Source organism: Octopus bimaculoides, chromosome 3, assembly GCF_001194135.2.
Source record: "Octopus bimaculoides isolate UCB-OBI-ISO-001 chromosome 3, ASM119413v2, whole genome shotgun sequence".
Classification (NCBI taxonomy): domain Eukaryota; kingdom Metazoa; phylum Mollusca; class Cephalopoda; order Octopoda; family Octopodidae; genus Octopus; species Octopus bimaculoides.
In genome coordinates, this window is record NC_068983.1 from 60490659 (window position 1) to 60512273 (window position 21615).

The following is a 21615-nucleotide window of genomic DNA, read 5'->3' on the forward strand; positions in this document are numbered from 1 at the left end:
TTTTAGAGTTCGGATTCTAGAGTTATGGTTAGGGTTACGGTTAACAGTCTAGTTAGGGTTAGGGGATTAATACGATATACACCGTTACAGCGCTAACTGTTTTCAACTGAATAGACGTCAGTGATTAGTAGAAATTATCGAAATAAGACAATTTTTTACATTAAATAAATTCGAATACAAAAATATTTTTCTGTTCTATAACACAAAATAGATAAGTATACGAAGTTTGAAAGTCTTTCCGTACCAAAAACACTACATAAAACATAAATGAAAACTGGCGCCCCCGTTTTAAAATAGATCCGACACTTGCCCGTCGTTGGGAAGCAGGTTTCTTACCACACAATTTATTATTGTTATTTATTTATTTTTTTTAACTCACTTATGTTTACATATTTCAGTGAAAGATGCACAAATTACATTGTAAAGTTATAGGGGGTTGCAACGCGTTGTGTTCTGGGGCAAAACAGTTCACTGCACGTCAGTCTGCGGGTGAGATAGCGGTAGATTCGTTGGCGTGTCGGCAGAGATGCTTTATGATATATCTTCCAGCTATCTACATTTTGGGTTCAAATCCCACCTGATCGGAGAAGGAAACATGAAATTGTTCCAGTATTAGTCCCAAATGTAGTCATGGAAGTAATCTACTTAATGGTGGCAGTGGGGTAAGGACCTTCCCAGGTCATATAGAAAGTACTGGAGAAAGTTCACATGCACAGGACCTACCAAGGGCAGACTACCGCTCGACTCTATCTATCTATCTATCTATATATATATATATATATATATATATATATATATATATATATCTATCTGTGTGTGTGTGTATACTTTTATTAAAGCTGCAAAGCTATCACTAAACTGTTTCACGTTCCCGTTCGTCGGACAGTTGTGATGAAAACTTGCAGCTTTAATAAAAATATATTACTCTACCTTTGGTATTCGAGTACTATTTTTTCCACTCTGTTTTGCACTTATATGCTGACCCGTGTGTTTCTCTATGTGTATGGAGGGAGGGAGGTGTATGCTGCCTAAGAATCCATAAGTCAGGGAAAAAATGCACCCGTATATCTATCAGTAGAGTGGGTATATTAATCGAGGTGTTACAGTAATATATTGGGTTGTCCGGAAAGTTCGTGCCGATTTTTAAAGGAAAGAAAAAGGTCAATAAATACTTGCCATTACATTTTTAATCAACCAAATATGAACCATTTTGTTGCACAATGCGTCTCCATCTTTCCTTTAACTTGAAAATATCCTCTTCCCAGAATTGAGGTGGTTTCATGTCAAATAAGTCGAAAGGTAAGCTTCTATAAATCGGCACGAACTTTCCGGACAACCCAATATATCCATTATGGTCTACCAATCGGTTTGGCGCTAGGACAGTGGTTCCCAACCTGTGGCCCGCAAAGGCAGTACTGGGGATTCATCAGCATGTTAAGCTGACGGACTTTTCAATATGCTGGGGTCCACAGGAAAATTAATTTAAACAAAAGGGGTCCTTGGTAGTGAAAAGGCTGGGAACAGCTGCACTAGGGATTCAACTAATTGGTAAGGTCGGCTGTGATGGACGTATAATACTGTACACTTTGATTAATACACACACACACACACATGCAACTAATGTATGTGTGTGTCTTTACGGGAATGGCTGGGTAGTTAAGCACTTGCTTCCGCTTCACCCTCACTACACGCAGAGCTGGACTTCGGCGTGTACAAGCTGACGGTCGTGGAAATTTCCTTGTCTTTATTACGCCCTCCTTGGCACCCCCTATCATATGGCACCACGGGCACGAAATTTTTTTCCCACGATAGTTCCGGACCCCAGTAATGAACTCATTTGCATACAACCAATTAGAGCTCACCTTGACCTTGTTGTTAAGTTAACAAACACACTCTCCCAAGTAAACTCAAAATGAAGAATGGTGTTGCAAGTCGACCGATCACCAAGTTATGCCTGATTTTAGGAGACAAGTAATTAGATAGATTTGCTTCTATATACCTATTATCGGATTTTGTTAGGGACCCATATGGTAAAGCTGTGGATGAGGAAAATGTGGGTAGAAGGTGATGTGCTAGCAATCCTCTCCCCTTACTGCTTTACAAAATAGGACAGATTATAGAGCATGTCCTATAAGGTATGTGGATTTCGAGGGATGTAGAAAACGGCTCAAAATCAATCGTACTTCCGATGTAAAACCTGTAATGATGTGTGCATATGGTTGTAACTATACATTTAAACACATTATAGTACAAGCAACTCGTTCAATGGACACTTTTGGAGCATCCCTATCTGCCTAACCAAATTTAAGCTAATTTAGACTTAACTCTTTTGTTCTTTTAGATTTTGAAGCTCCTCTAGAGTGAATGAATCCCCATCTCTTGTATAATTTCAGCTTTCGACTTTGAGCCCTACAGGTTCTGATTTGTATTTGAAAGACTTTTTCCAAGGGAGACTAATCTTTCTGAACTACTTGTCGGGGTTATTTCCCTCGGTTAAATTGTCTTTTAATTCGATACCCATTAATTCCATTCTAAGCAGAAATTTTCCACAGGTAGGTTGTATAGGTACTAAGTGAGATCTAGGTTACAGGGTATTTACATGCAAATATTGCCACCAGACCCGGCTGTATGAAACTCAAAATAACTGTAGTTGCTTCTGGAACAATGAAACAAAAATAACTTGAGGTATCGGGTCTAAGCTACAATACTTTTTTACACAAATAGTTACGTAAGCAAAGTTTACTCTTCAAATTACGTTGCCTGCTAATGAATTAGAAGCAGTTCTATTTTTAAATCAGATTCCGCCTCCTAAAACGAAACATCTTGTCTGGACTACAGCGCTCCGCTGATAAATTGCTTATTTGCAGTTATTGCAATCACGTGGTTTCGGCCCCCCCCCCCCAGCGCGGCATCTAGGGCACGTGTTTTCTACTATATTGCTAACAGACTAGTACCTTATGGTTGAAGTTGGTAGGCAGAAACCGTGTGGAAGTCTGTTGTATGTATGTATATTTGTCCTCTACTGCTTGAGAACCGGTTTATGTTTGTTTACGTCCCCGTAACTTAGCGATTCGACAAGAAACCGATAAAGTAGATACTAGAGATTAAAAAAAAAAAGATCAGTACTGAGTTGATTTGTTTGACTAAACCCTTCAAGGCGGTGCCTCAGAATGGCTACCGTCCAATAACCGAAACCAGTAAAGCGTAAAATTACAAGCTTTAAATATTTGTCCCTCGCTACATCCAAATCGGTATCCTTTTCCTTTCCGAAACTGATAATGAGTTACTAAATAACATATTTTAATATATGCCTAACTGTAAAAATAAAATAGGAAACAATTGAAGTCCTAAATGTACAAATAGAAATATTAATTCAAAATAAATAGAGTTCTTAATTCAATCGCAAAGTTCATGTATTTAACGACATTTCAGCATTTAAAAAGCCGCTCTTCCAAAACGAGGCTTATTTATTACTTCCGGTTCATGACCTCTTCTTCCTGTGGTTTCTTTCATTCAAATCTTAACGTCGCTGCCGTTTGTAATCGTAACGGATACTACGAGGTATGTTCGATTTTATTCAGTATCCTCGCTTGTTATAGCCCTTAATTCAAACTGATCTTCCATTTACAGTCCTAAAATTAAAAAAAAAAAAGTCCCTTAAATACGGTCATGCATTTGTCTATTTCATTGTTGGTGAGTTCCCTAGAAAATGGGATTCACTTAACTTCATTTATTGGTTTTTCAAGGCAAATTCTTTAATGTAACACACACACACATGTAATAGAGCTGTATTAAAAGGCTAGTTCTTGTATTTAGTGCCATAAAATCGAGGATATTCATTTTATTAGTTTAAATATTCGCCTTGATAGGCGTGTTTTCGAAATAGTTATCTTTCACTATCTCGTGGAGAAAGGATTGCGTAGTTGTTCCCTTTTCTGGAAGCATTTTTTGTCCAAAAAAAAAAAAAAAAATTCAACTTTTTACACCCTTATCCAATTCCGAGACCCTCTCCGACCGACTTCCGGAATAGCTATCACTGCCACTTGGGAAAGAGAAAGCAATGTGGGTGGTTGTTTTCTTCTTTTAAAGAATTTTTTATCCCCAAAATTTAACATTTACCCCAAAAATTTTAACATTTTGCCCCTGACTTCATGCTCTGTTACAGTCGTAGTGTAATAAAAAAGAAAGAAAAAAACCCCAAATATTTGAATATGCGAACTGTTAAGAATTTCTAACTTAACTACGTGTTATATAATATCTTGTTATCCGTTAGTAAATGAAATTAGGAAGTCGACGAAACCTGAATTAATGATTTAACCAAACATGATTGTCTTTTAAGTAAAATAAATGGAGTTTTTGGGTGGGGATCGATTTATTTTGAGAAAAAGACTATAATAAAACTTATCTAAAATTTACTTCTTGAAATTATATACATCTTTAAATCTGTAAATTGATAATTTATTGATGATAATAATAAGCGGAGATTGAGTACGCGTTCAAATGAAAATTTTCCCATAAAAGAAATTACCGATAATTTTTAAATTTCATTTTACGTTTCATCAGCTATGGTATTGTCGATGTATAACGATGATGCGAAACGTTTTGAAAATTCATTCGTTATTGTACTTAAACCATAAGCCTAAAGTGTGGCGTCAAAAAGTTAAGGCCTATTTCGCCAGGGAGACTGGAACAAGATACAGTTTTGATAAGTTACCCAGAAGAGTTGAAATGATGGCGTTTTTTTTTGGAAGCACAACATTATGAACGAAGCAATGTGGATCCACATTGAAATTAAAGCTTAACTCGATTGGATGAGATCGTACAAGTTATATAATTACACTTGTTAAACAATTAATACGAGTCGATATGAATTAACCAAGTGAATTTCTAGAATGCTTACTGTCTGTCAACCAAAATAAGTAAATGGCAATTTACTACCTGTATCAGCGTTGTGCCGTCACATTTCTCTCTAAGCACCAGCCACTACCACCAAAGGGTATCAAATTCCTAAAGGAAGCTTGAAAGGGACTCGTTTGCATTCAGCCTCAGACTGACAGATGCAAGTGGACTTGTAGGGCAGACTTAGAGGAGATAATGGTAACATCACTCCAACCAGACCTGTTTCTACTCTCCAGGGATGCAAAAAACAATCAATGTGGTCGAATTCACAGTCCCCTGGGAGGACAGACTCAATATTTTCCACCAGGTAAAGAAATCAAAATATCAGGACTTAGTAGATGTGGCTCTCGTCAAGGGTTGGTGAGTGACCTTATTCTCATTGACATCCACTGCCACAACTTTCCACCTGGATCAGTGCACTATTTCTTTGTAGAAGATGGGTCTGAAACTCGGATAACTAAAGAAAATCAGCACAGCAGCTGAAACTAGCTAAAGATGGCTTTGGTTGATAAAGCAACAAGTGGAGCCCTTTCATAGGTGAAGACTAGTTCAGTCCTCACTGCCCCTTTCAGGTGAAATGTACTGGCTAAGGGGCGAAGCACTCATGGCCCTGAGATACCTGCTGATGAGATGGAAGGGTTCCCAGCCTTGCAATGGATTTAGAAGAGCTTGTGAAACCTGAGTAGCTCCTGCAGTCTCAGCATAGGACAAAGCATCTCTGATGTTTATTTCATCTATATATGTAAAATAAATGATGGTTGCTTGATTAATTCTTCCAATCATACTTTGTGTAGAGAGGTAACAGAAAAAGAAAAGATAACATAACAGGTACAGAGTGAGTGCCCATACTCGTCTTGGAGACGGGCAGTAAGTAATGGCACATAATACAGAGGATGAGGAAGAGAGAGTAAATGACAGTTATGAGAAGAGTTATACAAAACCTCTTTTAAAGTGTTCATATGTAAATTAAAATTTTCCATCATAATTTTATACAGGGTGTCCACAAAGTCTGGGTACATGAAGTAAATAAATTCATAACATAAACAATTAAATATAAGAAAAAATAATTTTTTAAAGTATGTGTTAATCCCCGTGTACCCAGATTTTGTGGACACCCTGTAGCATGATCTTGCTCTTACAAACATCAACTACGTGATGAAATGAAATTCTTGATTATTTCTTAATTGAAACATATAGGTAGTGTAATTCGTCACAAATATGATAATGAAAGGATTAAAGTTAGGTATTTTTCTTTAACAAATTTATTTAAATTCTGGGAAAACATTTGTGAATAATTTCAAGATATCCATTAAAATTTGGGGTTTGTGACTGCAGAAGCTTATTAAAAGCTCTGGTTCATTTTTATTTTTCTTAGCAACAAAACTGTCAAAGTCTTTAATAATGGAATTCTTTTTTTTTTGTAGCTACCAACACATTCTGACTTTAGAGAATGACATCCAGTGCTGCTTCTCCAAATATTCATACTCCTCCTAACCAATATCTACCTGGTTACCTCTTGGGAGACATTACACCACATGGCAGAACGGTAAGATTTTTTTATTATTTTTTTAGCCATGAACAAATGCCAATCTTATAATAGGATCCATGTATGGCTTTATATAAATGGTTAATTCTTTTTTCAGAATCCTATCTTAGTACCACCTTCTCACTTACTTGATATATTTTTTATCTTTTACTTGCTTGTCAGACTGCAGCTATGCTGGGGCTCCACCTCGAAGAATTTTAGTCGAATGCATCAACCGCCAGTACTTACTTTATTTTAAGCCTGATATTTATTCTATTGGTCTTTTTGGCTGAACTGCTAAGTTACAGCAAAGCAAACACACCAGTATCAGTTGTCAAGTAGTGGTGGGAGACAAAGACTCACGAGGCTTTACTTGGCCCAAGGCTGTAGCCACGGTGTGGGACTGAACCCAGACCCATGTAGTTGAGAAGCAAGCTTCTTACTACACAGCTATGCCTGCACCTATATGTATATATATTTTTTACTTATTTATTATCAGTACAGCAGTTATCTCTGGACATGGCTATAGAATGTTGAACTGCTAACTGAAGCATTTAGGATTTCTTTCCTCTGCTGCCATTATTTGGGTTCCCCTTGGTCTGAACTCTTGTTGGCTCAGTTACACACACACGTATATATATATATATATATATATATATATATACATACTAGCTGGTGTACCCAGTAATTCCCAGAGGGTAAAGATGTTCTATTGAAACACCTTATTACTCTGATATAAGAAAGCAATTTCGTTATAACTGCTGCAAAAGGTGTATTTTCCATCACGAAAAAGTACAAAATCTGTCAGCTGGAGGAGGGAGAGATTGTCGGAGGCTGGTAAGAGAGGTTGGCGAGAGGCAAAGACATTATTCTGCTTAGCGAAGGCATCTGGGAAATGTATAATTGCTGTCATTCACAGAAAAACTATTGTTTTACCGTGAAAAAAGTGCTGCTGAAGTGTTAAGTGAAATTTGGCAATCAAGGATCAAATCCACGTTATGCCTGCATGAAACCACTACAAATACATTGTGGAATAAAAATTTTATCTCCTGTCATGGAAAAAGTGTAACTATAAAAATGCAGAATTATTGGGGTAATGGGCATTCAAAAAAGTATGTATGTATTGAAATGTATGAATGAAGTCTTTAGGGTTTAAGATTCAAATTAAGGAAGTGTAATAATAATGTTTAGCAGTTCAAAACTGAGTAGTGAAATGCAGAATTAGGTCAGCTGATCGTGAGAATCAAATATTGATTGCTTCGCTAAAAACTGCAGGTGGTATGGGTTATTACCCTTGGGTTGTTTAAATAAAATATTCGTAATATGTAGTAGATAGAAGGATCCATTGGAGGGGCCCTATTATCGATTTTTTTCAACGATCCTAGTATGTCACAAGGTTTCCAGACTTGAGTTCTACTCGTGTGTCAAAGTATAAAAGTGATATTGTCTGAAAAATTAGAGAAATAGGACACACCAAAAATCTATATTCAAAGTAATCAAACATAAACAATGAAATGGGTTATTTCCCTGGAGTGTTTAAAAAAAAATATCGTGCAGATGCTATGGGTTATTTCCTTTGGGTGTTTAAAAAAAATTAGTTATATGTGGTAGATATAAAGGTCCCTTCCAGGCGCCATATTATCGATTTTTTTTCAACAATCTAAGTATGTGACAAGGTTACCAGACATGAGTTATACTCATGTGTCAAGTTTCATCAAAATCAATAAAACAATGGACATTAAAATGATGATGGTTAAGAACCAGAAAACGTGAGACTGTTCCAGCTGTCAAAGTTAGGCCATAGGTTTCCCCAATTGTCTCAGTCAACCGAGGATAGATCCTGGGCCTGATTATATTTTATATCTAAGGGCTGGTGCAAAGTTGGACCTCCTATAGGCCAATTTTTGTCCCTAGCACTCTTTGTATGCCATCAAATGCAGTATTTCTTTTTTCCTGTGAATTTGAGGGGTTTTGCTGGTGTAAGAAAACATTGTACTTTATTATTGTTATAAACTTGACTGTAACATTTATTAATTTTTTTATCCTTTAGCAAACTCCACTCCGTTGGCCTTCAGGTCATGCTCAGACCACACCCATCTCTGCCAGACGTCAACAAGGAACCAAAATATCCCCGGCATCCAGCATGGTAACAACTCCACCATCAAGGTGAGTGTTTCAGTTCTTTGAAATTTTTTACTTATTGGATTATGACATGAATTTGCTAGAAAGCTTGAAGATAAAGTAGTTTAGAAGGCAACTAGACTTAACCCTTTTGGTACCAACCTGTCTGAGAGTCTACCCTTCATTGTATATTATAAACGTCTTGTTTTAGAGTGCAAGGTGATCTAAATTAACCCTTTGGCATTTAAACCAGCCTTATCTGGCCCAAGTATTCAGTGCTAGTATTGTATGCGGTCTACCACGTTGTCAAACAGTATAGCCAGGATTATCTACCTTAAACGTTCAGTTAATGAAGGAAACCAATTTTTCTATTATACGGACATTAACAGCAAATTAAACTGCAAGTTGTGCCTGAGTGAGATTTTAGAACTAATATTTTTCTTTGTCATGGACACAAAACTCCGCTTGCGAAGACCTGTTGGGGCAAGCGAAAGCAAAATCATGATGGCACTTGTGCCCGTAGCATCTGTAAGGACTTTCAAGTGAGATCGTTGCCAGTGCCGCTGGACTGGCTCTTGTGTGGGTGGCACGTAAAATACACCATTTTGAGCGTGGCCTTTGCCAGTACTGCCTGACTGGCGTTCGTGCCGATGGCACGTAAAAGTACTCACTACACTCTCTGAGTGGTTGGCGTTAGAAAGGGCATCTAGCTGTAGAAACTCTGCCAAATTAGATTGGAGCCTGGTACAGCCATCTGGTTCACCAGTCCTCAGTCAAATCGTCCAACCAATGCTAGCATGGAAAGCGGACGTTAAACGATGATGATGATGATGATACTCCTGATCACAGCAGTAACTCTAACAGGAAAATCTAAAAATACAATAACTGACTGGTGCAATGTGTGCTGCGAGGTGTGTGGAGCCATAGTTTATCATGAACGATGAGGGAAGATGGTTGGAATAAACAATAACCCCATTCAGATCGACGAAGCAAGATTTGCTGGTCAACGAAAATACAATTGAGGAAGAATGCTGAATGGCGACAACACTCCTCTCTTTGAAGACGGTGATGCAGGACAAGGAAACAACAGGAACCATGGACGTAGAATTGACGGGCCGTGGGTTTCTGATCCCAATTATTGAAAGCAAATGTGAAAAAGATGAGTGGCCCACTTGTAATAATTTAAATGCCATAGGTTATCACCATCTGACAGTGAACCATCAACGATATTATGTGGATCCAGTGACCGGAGCACACGCTCATGCCACTGTTAGATGCTAAAACTATGATTCTGAAATATCTGAAGTTTTTTTAATCTCTCAAATATCTGAGAGATAAGGTAGATAACCTTGTTTGACACCATGGTAGACTGCATACTATACTCACACCAAATATTCTTGTTTTATCCTCAAACTGGCCAGATCTGGCTTCTCACACTTACCCTGCAGTATTATTTTAGAAATAAACACATATCGTTGAAATTTCAAAGCTACAAGACGATGAATGTCCAATTCAAATTGATGTGAATAGACGAGCATGACACGTGACAGAGTAATCTGAATGCTAAAGGGTTAAACTGGTAAAGATGACAGGGTTGTGTACCTCTTGAACATTTGCAAATGGGTGGTTTCAGGGAACATGTATGCAGGGAGGAATTCTTGAGAGCCAACAGTCGAGGAAGGAAGGTCTAGATATAGGGGTTACAGTGGAACCTGGGGTTGGAGGGGTATGGGTTACAGTGTCCCCTGAGGGAGGAGCTGAATGAGGTAGCACAACCTAGGCAGAGATGGCAGGTGACCATCCGTGTCTGGAGGGCAATTGACCGTGTAATGGTGGTGGTCATGGTTGAGAGGACTGAGAGAGGAGACAGAATGCCTATTGGACTGAAGGTGGAGTGTGGTGATGATTGACTTAATACCATTCAATCTGGGTTGCCTGTGTGTGTACTCGGTCTAAGAATTTCACTCTTAAATAGATATGAAGTGAAATTAGATCCAACCGTATGGCCTTGGGTTCAATCCCACTATACAGCACTTTGGGCAAGTGTTTTCTACTATAGCCTTGCTTTGACCAAAGCCTTATGAGTGGATTTGGTAGGTGGAAACTAAACGAAGCCCATTTTATATGTGTGTATTTGTCTCCCCCTATAGTTTGATGACCAGTGATGGTTTGTTTACATCCTTGTAACTTAGCAGTTCAGTTAAAAGAGACAGAATAAGTACTGGGGTTGATTTGTTCAACTAAACCCATCAAGGAGTGTCCCAGCATGGGTGCAATCCAATGACAGACCCCCACCTAAAATTGCTGACCTTGTGCTAAAATTTGAAACTGTTGATTAAGCTGGTGTTTGGAACATAAATTAACATGAAATTTTGATGGAAGATTTTGAGATCACTCCCAACAGTTTGGAACCGGGGAACCAGGGTCAGTTTTGGATGAATTTGTATCGAAAAAGTTAATCACCTGTCTGTTATTGTTTCTACCATTGCTGAAAGTAAAGTTAATGTTTTTCAGAAGCGAGATTCTTCGCAGCAAAGATCGCAGTGCTGCACCACCTGTGCAGAGTTTATTCGAATCTCCAATGTCTTCGTCAATGGTAGAGACTTCTTTCCACCAAGTAAGTTGATTAAGCTTGATTCTCGTTAAACAAAATAGAATGACAGCAACTACATTTGTTTTATTTTGTTTACTGTATTTGATGACATAAAAAACAAATATGCATATTAGATATACCCCACTTTTAGCAGCATGTATTCAGGGGGAAAATGGTTGTAGTGCATTACATTAAAGCAGTGACCCCCAGCCAGTCGTCTGAAGACCCCTAGTGGTCTGCAAAGGTAGTACTGGGGGTCTATGAACTAAATTCAAAATTTCATATATACATATATATGAGAGGTTTTGGTATCTGGAAGACCCAAATGGCAGGTAAGGCTATGTAAGTGCTATGGAAGGAACGCTGTTAGACTCCTTGTTCGATAATAGTATGAGTGAGGATTCTAATGCAAGTCGTGTGTGAACGTGTATATGTTAAATAAAATGTGACAACAAAGCCAAGCCAGTGTAAAATTTCTAGGACGTTTATAAAGAGAAAGGTAGTCTTACAGCTGTTTCAGGGATATAAAAGTTATATATAGAGACGATATGAGAGATTTAAATAGAAGGAAATAATTGAGCTCAATATAGGAAGTTATTTTGGAAAAAGAGGAATATAGGAAGTATAAAGGGAAATATGAGAATAAAAATAAATGTATTTTATATATTTTTATTTTTATCTTCATACTTTGTTCTTATATCTCTCCCTCTCCAAAATAACTTCTTATATTGAACTCAACTATTTCCTTCTAGTTAACTCTCTCATATCCTCTCTGATGATGGGATATCTTTTATTTCCCTGAAACAGCTGTAAGACTACCTTTCTCTTTATAAAATGTCCTAGAAATTTCACACTGCCTTGGCTTTGTTGCCTCATTTTATTTAACATTCACATACACACATATATATATATACATACATACATAATATATGTATTTAAGGATAAGTATGTTAAAAGGAGTCTGTGGGAAAACTCATTTAAATAAAAGTGTTGGGAACCGGTGCATTAAAGCATGTAATATAGTCTAATTTTGCCTCTTCCTATGGCTTTCCTTTCTGCAGCTTCATTGCACTTGGATTGCCTTGCACTTCTTTACTTAGTGTTCAACCTTCACACTTCATCTACATTCAAACCCTCTACTATGCTATGTATTGCACTTCATATACACGTCATACAATTTGTCCCTCACTTGTTGAAAGAATCCCATTTTTGCCACCAGAGCTCCATCAATCCCTTCCGCCTCATTTTTACTCTGGCTTCTCTTCCTTAACAGATGTTTCCACTACAGATAATGTCACTGAGAGAAATCGGGTTTCAGGACAACTTTAATTGGGTTTATTTCCCTGAAATAATGAAGCAATACTGAAATATGTTTATGGCCCTTCAAAGTTTTTTGCTTCTGAAAGTCTGTTCCAAGTACTTAGAAGAGTATTTCACTCACTTTCAAAACTAATTTTCACACAAATTGCTTTCGCTATCACAGGTGTATTTAAATACACTGCTTTTCTTTCATTTAATTTAAAAGTTAATGAAATATTTAATACAATACCTTTGCCATTATTAAACTGGTATTTTGGAACATGGAAGGTTTTAATTTAAATCACTTCAAAATAGGAAGTTTGTATCATAGAACCAGGAGCAGTCTTGGACAGGTTGATATCACAGCAGTTAAATAGGTGAACTATTTCTGCTTGCCAATTCATTACTTAATGGTATTTTGTCTTGTACAGCCAATTTTAACCATATTTTTATGAGGAAAGTATTTAACTCTTTTTGTTAGTCTATTTCTGTTGAAATAGACTAACTTTGTTTCAAGAAGAATTTAGTAACATGCTATTGTCATTATTGAGCTGATGTTTAAATTATAAATTAATATGAAATTTTGATTAAAGGTTTTAATTTAAATCACTTTAAAATAGGAAGTTTGTATCTTAGGATCAGAGGCAGTCTTGGGCAGGTTGCTCTCAAAAGACTCAAATGGCTAATTTCTAATCTCAATTATTATTTCTCCTACTGACATTACTTTCACAATTTCACATTCTCTGTTTATTTTTGTAGACTCCTTACTCATCCTTCACTCAACAACACACATCTCCAGCTGTATCGCGGCCTATCTCTGAACCTGAAATGATGCAAATTGGTGAGAGCAAATTTAATTTTTCACAATTCACCCATGGAAGGATTGGTTGGTCTGGGTTATAACTGAAAAAAAAAACACTTCCTTGAATTGTCATGCAATGGGACTGAACTTGAAACCATTTGGTTGCTGAACAAACTTTTCACCCACACAGCCAGTGTGTGTGTGTAGTCAATACTAATGCCTAATATAAAGTGGTGAGCTGGCAAAATCCTTGGCACGCTGGACAGAATGCTTTGATGAAATAAATACCATTGTATACCGGGGACAATGTAATTGGCTTGACCCCTCCCCCAAAATGTCAGGCCTTGTGCTTATAGTAGAAAGGATGCTCAGCCTTTTAAAGGTTCCAGTGTATCACATCACATTATTAAATCTTATTCAGTTTATGAAGGCAATGAATAGATTCTCAGCGAATAATAAAACCAAACAGTTGTTAATAGAAATTAAATCAGCTGAGCCTGGTTTTGTGTGAAGGCTGCATGGAACTGCATAACCCAAAAATATGATCATTATAAACAGCGCTGGCTTAACTGCTAAGCATTATAAGCATGTGCTTAAAGCATCAAGGGAAGAGAGGACACCACAGAAAGTGGTTTGTGGCACAAAAGAAACCACTTTAAAGTTGCTAGAATAATATTCAGGATGCCTTTATCTCTATTAAGTATAGAAGCAGATGTGTTACGCAAAAGTAATTTTGAGGATCTGATCAAAGACTTTGCAATTAAAAAAGAATAGAAAACTTTTCAAATTTTGAATTAGATTTATATGTGGGGGCAGCAAAATCTTTTAAGTGCTTGGGGCCTTTATGGGTCTTAATCAGGTCCTGATTATAAGACATAAAATGATTGTTTTGCTTTTATATTTCCAGGTGGATCATCACCATTATCGAATACAAGCCCACTAAATGTCTCTAATATTAATCAAAGTTTCCAGCAAGTCTCCAAAATACACACATCTCCAACACAAATGGATCCTTTTTATACTCAAGGGTATGTATATAATTTCTACATACATGTTGAGGGGGTCTTGTCCTGCAGATACCTAGTGACTTCACTAATGCTGGTGCCATGGATAAAAGCACCAAGTACACTCTGTGAAGTAGCTGGTATGAAAAAAGACATCCAACATAGAAACCATGCCAAAAAAACAAACATTGGGGTTCAGTGCAGGCCTCTGGCGCATCGGTTCCTGTCAAACTGTCCAACCCATGCTAGCATGGAAAGAGGGCTGTAGTAGAAGAAACTTGTCCAGAGCCATGTTGTTGAGAAGCAGGCTTCTTACCACACAGCTACATCTGAAGTTTCTATTGAAAAGACTTTGGATTTGTGTCTTGGATAAAATTCTTAATTCTTTTGCTAATAAAGTCAAAAATTGTAACTTTTCGATTCTTAACTAATAAAATTCTTCTTTTTTTTTTTTTTTTTTTTTTTTTTTGCAGAGAATCTTTATTGGTTACTGACCAACTTGATGAAACTTGGGTTACTATTTTCGGGTAAGTTTCTCTTTTGATATCTTGCCTTTGTCTTGGAATAGTTTTTGTCTACATTTTTGCACATTACTTATTGATGAAGAAACCAACAAGGGAGCTTCTACATCAGGGATTTTAAATCTTTTTTTTGTTTTTTGTCCCACACCCAACTTCAATTTTAACCCCTAAAAAACATGCACCTCCACCATGAACAAAAGTACACACACACACACACACAAATTATGCAGTAGATGTACAAACGGGATAAACTTACCTATTTCTCCATTGATTGAAAAAATGTCAGACACCCTTAATTGATTTTCAAACTTTGTGTTCTCGTCAGGTGTTGACATCACTTTACCAGTTCCACAGAAACAACCAGCCAATCTGTTTATATGCACACACACACACACACACACACATATATGCTTGTTTAGAGCAAATGCCACTCAATGCACTCGTAAAAGCTCCTGTTTCTTGTCAGTTGCCATCTGTTATTCCTATCTTCCAGAGTAATCCCATGAAACAGTTATACATGCAGAATTCCTTACAACTTGGGATAAATATAGTAATAACAAAAATGACTTCTGGGTGGAAACTTTTGTACTTTATTAATGTGTTGCAACATATGTTTCTGCATACCACATATTCATTTGTGAGGATATTCTCACACCCAAAGGATATTATTAGACATTATTTACAATATCTATAAATCTTGAGCATACCCATGGAATAGAGGCATGCTCAAGATTCATAGATATTATAAATATTTAATAATATCCTATGGATGTAAGAATATCCTCACAAATGGATATGTAGTATACAGAAACCTATTGCAATAAAATACAAAAATGTCCTTCCACGAGTCATTTTCACTATTACTATATATGTATCATCATCATTTAATGTCTACTTTCCATGCTAACATAGGTGGGACGTGTGTACGTATATATAAAATAAATGATAATGGGTTATGGGTTCATTCTGAAATGGATTCAGCTGTGAAGAACAGACTCACATTTAAAAATGATTTCAGTTTGGTTATTTAGAATTAATTTAGAATTTTCATTTTCTCCGCAGTTTCAATTCAGCTGCTGCATCTTATATCCTTGACCAGTTCTCACAATATGGAAACATTTTACAACATGTGGTATGTACTCCATCCTTTCTTTCTCTGTCAGTTCGTGTGTGAGGGGGATATTTTGGAAATAAAAATAACCCTGGGATAATTTCAATATAGAGGGGCAAGCATGGCTGTTTTAAAATGTTTACAACTTCACAGCTATTTCAGTTTTTAGTTTTGTCCTACAGTGTGGCTCTTTTTGCTAAGTGTCTTCTGTTATAACTCTGGACTAACCAAAGTCTTGTGAGTGGATTTGATAAAAGAAACCCATCATATATATATAAAATATAATGTGGGTGTATGTTTGTCTCATTGTGTTGATGCCACACATGCTATGATAGTTATGAGCAAATGTTGCTATCGAACTTTCCATGGAAGGCCTGTCCAGCCATGGAGAAATATTACCTTGCTAGTAACAGAAAGGGCATCTGGCTATAGAAAATCTGCCTTAGTGAATTCTGTCTGATCTGTGCAGGAATGGGAAAATGGATGTTAAACAAATAATAGTGTTTTGACATTGTTTAAAAACTTAATATAAAACAATGTCACAACTTAAGCCATGATGTTGTTTGTGCTCAATGCACTCGTAAAAGCTCCTGTCAGGTCATTCAGAAGTTTATTACATGAAAGACCAGGGAGATAAATACATGGTAATCACCATTTAATGTCCACTTTTCCTTGTCTGCATGGGCGAGATGGAATTTAACGAGGCAGGTTAGCAATAGGAAGGGCATCCAGCTGTACAAGATATTGCCTCAACAAAGTGGACATTAAATGACCATACTTACTTGCTCAGCGATGATGGGATTCCAGATGAGATAAATGTGTATGGCAAGCCTCTCCTCATATCCCATTGTCACTCTTTGTTTTGTCTCTGCTGGCAGGGGAAGACGATACCTGACAGGTGGCAACACTCCAATACTGTCACAGTCTACAAGCACAAGGGAGACCATGCAGAGGAATTTCTCATCTGGATAACACCATAAAGATCCTCTCTTGTATTCCTCTCAGTTTTGTTGTCAACTTGGTTATGCCTTAAGTCCCTGTGTGGATTTTGACCAGAAAGAAGTATTTCTCACCTGATATTTATGGCCCATCTTGAAAAATGTCTTGAACTGCTGAGAGACATATGTTACACCTTCATCAATTTAACGAAGACATTTGACACAGTCAACCATCCTATGTTGTGGTGCTTGCTTCAGAAGTTTGTCTGTCCACCACCATTTCTCTCAAAATAACTATGTTGATGAGGATGATAACTGTACAGAATATGTGTCGGGTAATTAAAGATTGGTGTTGATTATTTTATGTTTTGATAATGAATTTGGTCAGAAAGTTCTTCTAACAATTTCAGCATAGAGAATCTGTAATGTTATTGAAGTGGAGAAAAGATATGTTCTTTAGCAGCTGCTATTTTAGTTAGTATCTTCCCCCATTACCGTTTATTTCTAAATTTATATCTTTATTTTTTTTTTTTTTTTTTTTTTTTTGCAGATATCTTCAGATGGCAATTGGATGCATATACAATATCAATCCAAATTACAAGCTAAAAAGGCTCTCAGCAAGAATGGCAAAATATTTGGTGATAGTATTATGTTGGGAGTTACACCTTGTATTGATAAGGTAACCCCCCTTCTCTTACTTAGCTATCTTCGTTTTAAAACCAGGGTGTTACTTGTCACATGATGGGTCAATTAGGAAGTATGCTTTTACCACCATAGATTATATCAAGAAATATGGCAAACATACAATGATTATAATTTAACTTTGTTTTTGTATTTGGTTTGTAAGATTCTCGATTTAAATTTGTAGCCCTAGAGGTGAGAGGTCTTTCATTAACAAACCAACCAATCAAGCAGCACATTAAACAAATGATTGATTAGTTAGTTTGTTAGATTAACTAACAATAAAGAAGTGATATGGAACCAGTGCATGTGTTACTATTGGTGAAATGACCTTCTCAAGACACAAGATATGATTTCATTATTATCTGATTTTGTGATGTTTATACAAAATAATGATGAAATGAATACTAATTTAGAAAGGAAAACATTACCTTAAGATAAAATTAAATAAAAATTTCTCATTTGTATAACTGTCATTTACTCTGATTCACCCTTCTCCTCCTCCTCCTCTGTGAGTCTTTCTTTCTTGTGTGTTGTGTCCTTCACTCTGCCTACCAGGGCTGTGGAGTCGAAACGAAAAACTTCGATTCTGACCCCGACTCCCCTTTATGTAATTAAGTGATTGTGGTCTACATATCTCATAAAGCATAAGCATACGTTTGTACTTTGAGTAGGCCTATACGCTATAACTGGTTTATATTAAGGAATAAAGATATTGTGAGTCGGAATCAAGAGTCGGTATAATTTCACCAACTCCGACTGCAGCTACCCTTTAATTGTTTCCGACTCCATGACTTCAACTCCGATGCCACAGCCCTGCTGCCTGCTACCAGGCTTATGTATGAGATGAAGACAGGAGAATAGGAATCTCATTTGAATGATTCATTGGTTAGGCAGAAGAAAAGATCTCAAGTTGTTAAAACAGAACCAAAAAAATTTCAGATTTGCAAAATCATCTCTCTTGAAGCAGAATGGCAATTCTTTTAATGTAGTTGGTTTTGCAGTAATTATTTTCTAATTATTTATTTTATTTTGTTCACAGAATCTTATGGAATCTAACAAAGAAAATATACATATCCATAGCATTCTATCAGCACCATCCAATGTCTACCATTCCACACCAATGTCTTCCAAGATCCAAAGCCATTCTCTATTACCCAATGTAACTGGAACCCCTAACTCTCTCTCAACAGGTGTAAGACCAATTAATACACCAAAGTCTTTGCAAAAAAGACCATTGAATGAAAGCGAGGTAACTTTCTTCTCCATTCTAAATTTGTTTTATTTCAAGCAGAGATTCTCGGCCTTTTTTATATTCAGTTGGAACCTCATAAACCATTCAATGCTTAAAAAATCCTGTAATATTTTCAGAACTAAATATTTATTAGGAATTGTATAAAAAGATTAAAATGTTTTGTGTATTGCAGAAATAGAAGCAAATTATTGCACATAAATGTCAACAAAAAAAATCTTATATTGACCTCAAACGGGTCGTATGGGTCCTGATAGAGAACCGCTGGTTCAAGGTAATACTTCACTTCACTGGATTTACTTTCCAACCATGTAGTTTTGAGTTCAGTCCCATGACTTGGCACTTTGAGCAAATGTCTTCTTTAGTCTAAAGCAGTGTTTCTCAACTATTTTACCCTTGCGTAACACTTAAAATATATTATGTCTCAAGGAACCTCTGCACAAAAACAAAAATTATATACCATATCTTTCTCATATTTTTCCATTGTAGTTCATGTAGTAAATATTATACGTGTGTGTGTGTGTGTATATATATATATAATCATCATCATCATCGTTTAACGTCCGCTTTCCATGCTAGCATGGTTTGGATATATATATATTATATCATCATCACTTAACATCTGTTTTCCATGCTGACATGGGTTGGGCTGTTTGACTGAGGTCTGGAGAGCCAGCGGCTGTGCCAGGCCCCAATCTGATCTGGCAGTGTTTCTACAGCTGGATGCCCTTCCTAATGCCATCCACTCTGAGGATGTAGTGGGTGCTTTTTACATGCCATTGGCACAGGAGCCAGTCAGGCAGACCTGGCACCCATCACATTTGATTAGTGTTTTTTATGTGCCACCGGCACGGGAGCCAGTCAGGGGGTTCTGACATTGATCACATTCAGATAGTGCTTTTTACGTGCCACTGACACAGGAGCCAGTTGGGGCACTCGCATCTGCCACATTTGGATGGTGCTTTTTACATGCCACTGGGGCCAGACAAGTGGTCCTGGCATCAACCAAGTTTGGATGTTGTTTTTTACATGCCACCACCATGGGAGCCAATCAGGGGACATTGGCATTGGCCACATTCGGATGATGCATTTTATGTTCCACTAGCACGGGAGCCAGTCAGTGGGCACTGGCCACAGCTACAATTTTGGTTTTACTTGACTCAACAGGTCTTCTCAAGCATATCATATTGCCTGATGCATCAGGGTTACTCTTAAATGGGCCGGACATGCAACACTGGCATCAGCCATGGCTGCGATCTCACTTTAGTTGCTGGGTCTTCTCAATCACAGCATATCTCCAAAGGTCTCAGTTTCCTGTCATTGCCTCCATGAGGCCCAGTGTTCGAAGGTCATGCTTCATCACCTCATCCCAAGTCTTCCTGGGTCTACCTCTTCCATAGATTCCTTCCACAGTTAGGGAGTGGCACTTCCTCATGCAGCTGTCCTCATCCATATGTAACACATGACCAAACCAGTGCAGTCGTTTCTCTTGCACACCACATTTGACATTTCTTATGTTGAAGTTTTCTCTCCTGGGTGCTTACACTCTGCCGTGTATGCACACTGACATTACACATCCAGTGGATCATACTAGCTTCATTTCTTTCAAGCCTACACATGGCCCATGTTTCACTGCCATGTTCGCACACGTTTCATACAGTCTACTTTTCACCCTGAGCGAGAGGCCCTTCATTGCCAGCAGAGGTAGGAATTTCCTGTACTTTGCCCAGGCTATTCTTATGGAAAAGTGGGGTTAAAGATGATTGATTTAATTTTTTTTTTTTTAATTTGTTTGCTGAAATCTCCATGATTTTTTTTTTTCCTTTCTGTTTAGGTGTTCCAGACAGCACGGACTCCACAGAAAAGCAATGATTTTTTCTCTAAAGCCATGGAATATGTTTTTGGCTGGTAGATTATATCAATATTTTAAGTCCGTATATCATTTTAGGATTAAAGAAGAAAAACTCCACAGAAAAGCAATGATTTTTCCTCTAAAGCCATGGAATATGTTTTTGGCTGGTAGATTATATCAATATTTTAAGTCCGTATATCATTTTAGGATTAAAGAAGAAAAATTCAAAAATGTTTAAACTAGGGGATTTAATGTTTATATATTTTTTGCATACAATTAATCCATCTTCAAAAGTTTCTACTTTATTTTTGTATAGAAATGTTTTTATTCTACCAAATCACCTTTCTACAATGCTGTCATTAATAATTAAATAACAAATTAAAAGCAACTCTGGTAATGTAACCATTATCAGTCACCTGTGGAATGGCATCCAGGTAAAGCTCCCCAACATTAAAGATCACCTGAATGTCACATCTCACTTGGTCTGTGATATTCAAGTGTTCTTTAACCCTCAGCATTGTTTAGGGAGCTTTCCCCAGACGCTATTCCACAGAAAATTTGGTGTCTAAACAAAGCACATACACTATGTATGTGTGACTGATAATACTATTGTTAATAACTTAGATATTAGATACTGCTCTGATGAGCCATTCATCAACACCTAGTTTCCTTAGCGACCACCCAATGTGGTACCCTGCCCAATTGACAGTACCATCCACACGTAATCTGGTGGTGACTAAGGAAACTAGAGATTAACAAATGGCTTTTGAGAGATAAAAAGAAAGGCAGAGAGCTGATGTTTAACAATTTCTACAAGTTAGATTCAATCGGTTTAGATAAAAAAATTTTTTTTTAATGCTGCATTTTGGATTTGGATTAGTTGTTGCTTTGGCATATCAATTTAATTACTCAATTATTAATCTTTATTACGAGAGATTTTAGCTTCTGTTTAATTTACATATATTTTAAGATCTGACGCTAACATTTTATACTTTGGTTGAAGTTTACTTTTCACTG

General features: G+C 37.0%; 1 protein-coding gene across 3 annotated transcripts in view; it reads left to right on the forward strand.

Annotated features, from left to right (window-relative positions):
* Window positions 1-20837, forward strand: part of LOC106869628 (nucleoporin NUP35) — a 23985-nt gene extending 3148 nt beyond the window's left edge. For 2 of the 3 annotated variants that reach the window (XM_014915442.2, XM_052966186.1), the window contains exons 3-12: window positions 6324-6445; window positions 8475-8590; window positions 11060-11162; window positions 13197-13278; window positions 14147-14267; window positions 14717-14770; window positions 15827-15896; window positions 17364-17492; window positions 18537-18746; window positions 20581-20837. In XM_014915442.2, coding sequence (XP_014770928.1) covers window positions 6350-6445; window positions 8475-8590; window positions 11060-11162; window positions 13197-13278; window positions 14147-14267; window positions 14717-14770; window positions 15827-15896; window positions 17364-17492; window positions 18537-18746; window positions 20581-20658 — 1059 coding nt within the window. In that variant the 5' untranslated portion in view covers window positions 6324-6349 and the 3' untranslated portion in view covers window positions 20659-20837. Of the gene's footprint in view, window positions 1-3455; window positions 3562-6323; window positions 6446-8474; window positions 8591-11059; window positions 11163-13196; window positions 13279-14146; window positions 14268-14716; window positions 14771-15826; window positions 15897-17363; window positions 17493-18536; window positions 18747-20580 lie in introns of those variants that run through there. The other variant, XM_014915441.1, reaches the window with a different exon arrangement.
* The last annotated feature ends 778 nt before the right edge of the window (window positions 20838-21615 follow it).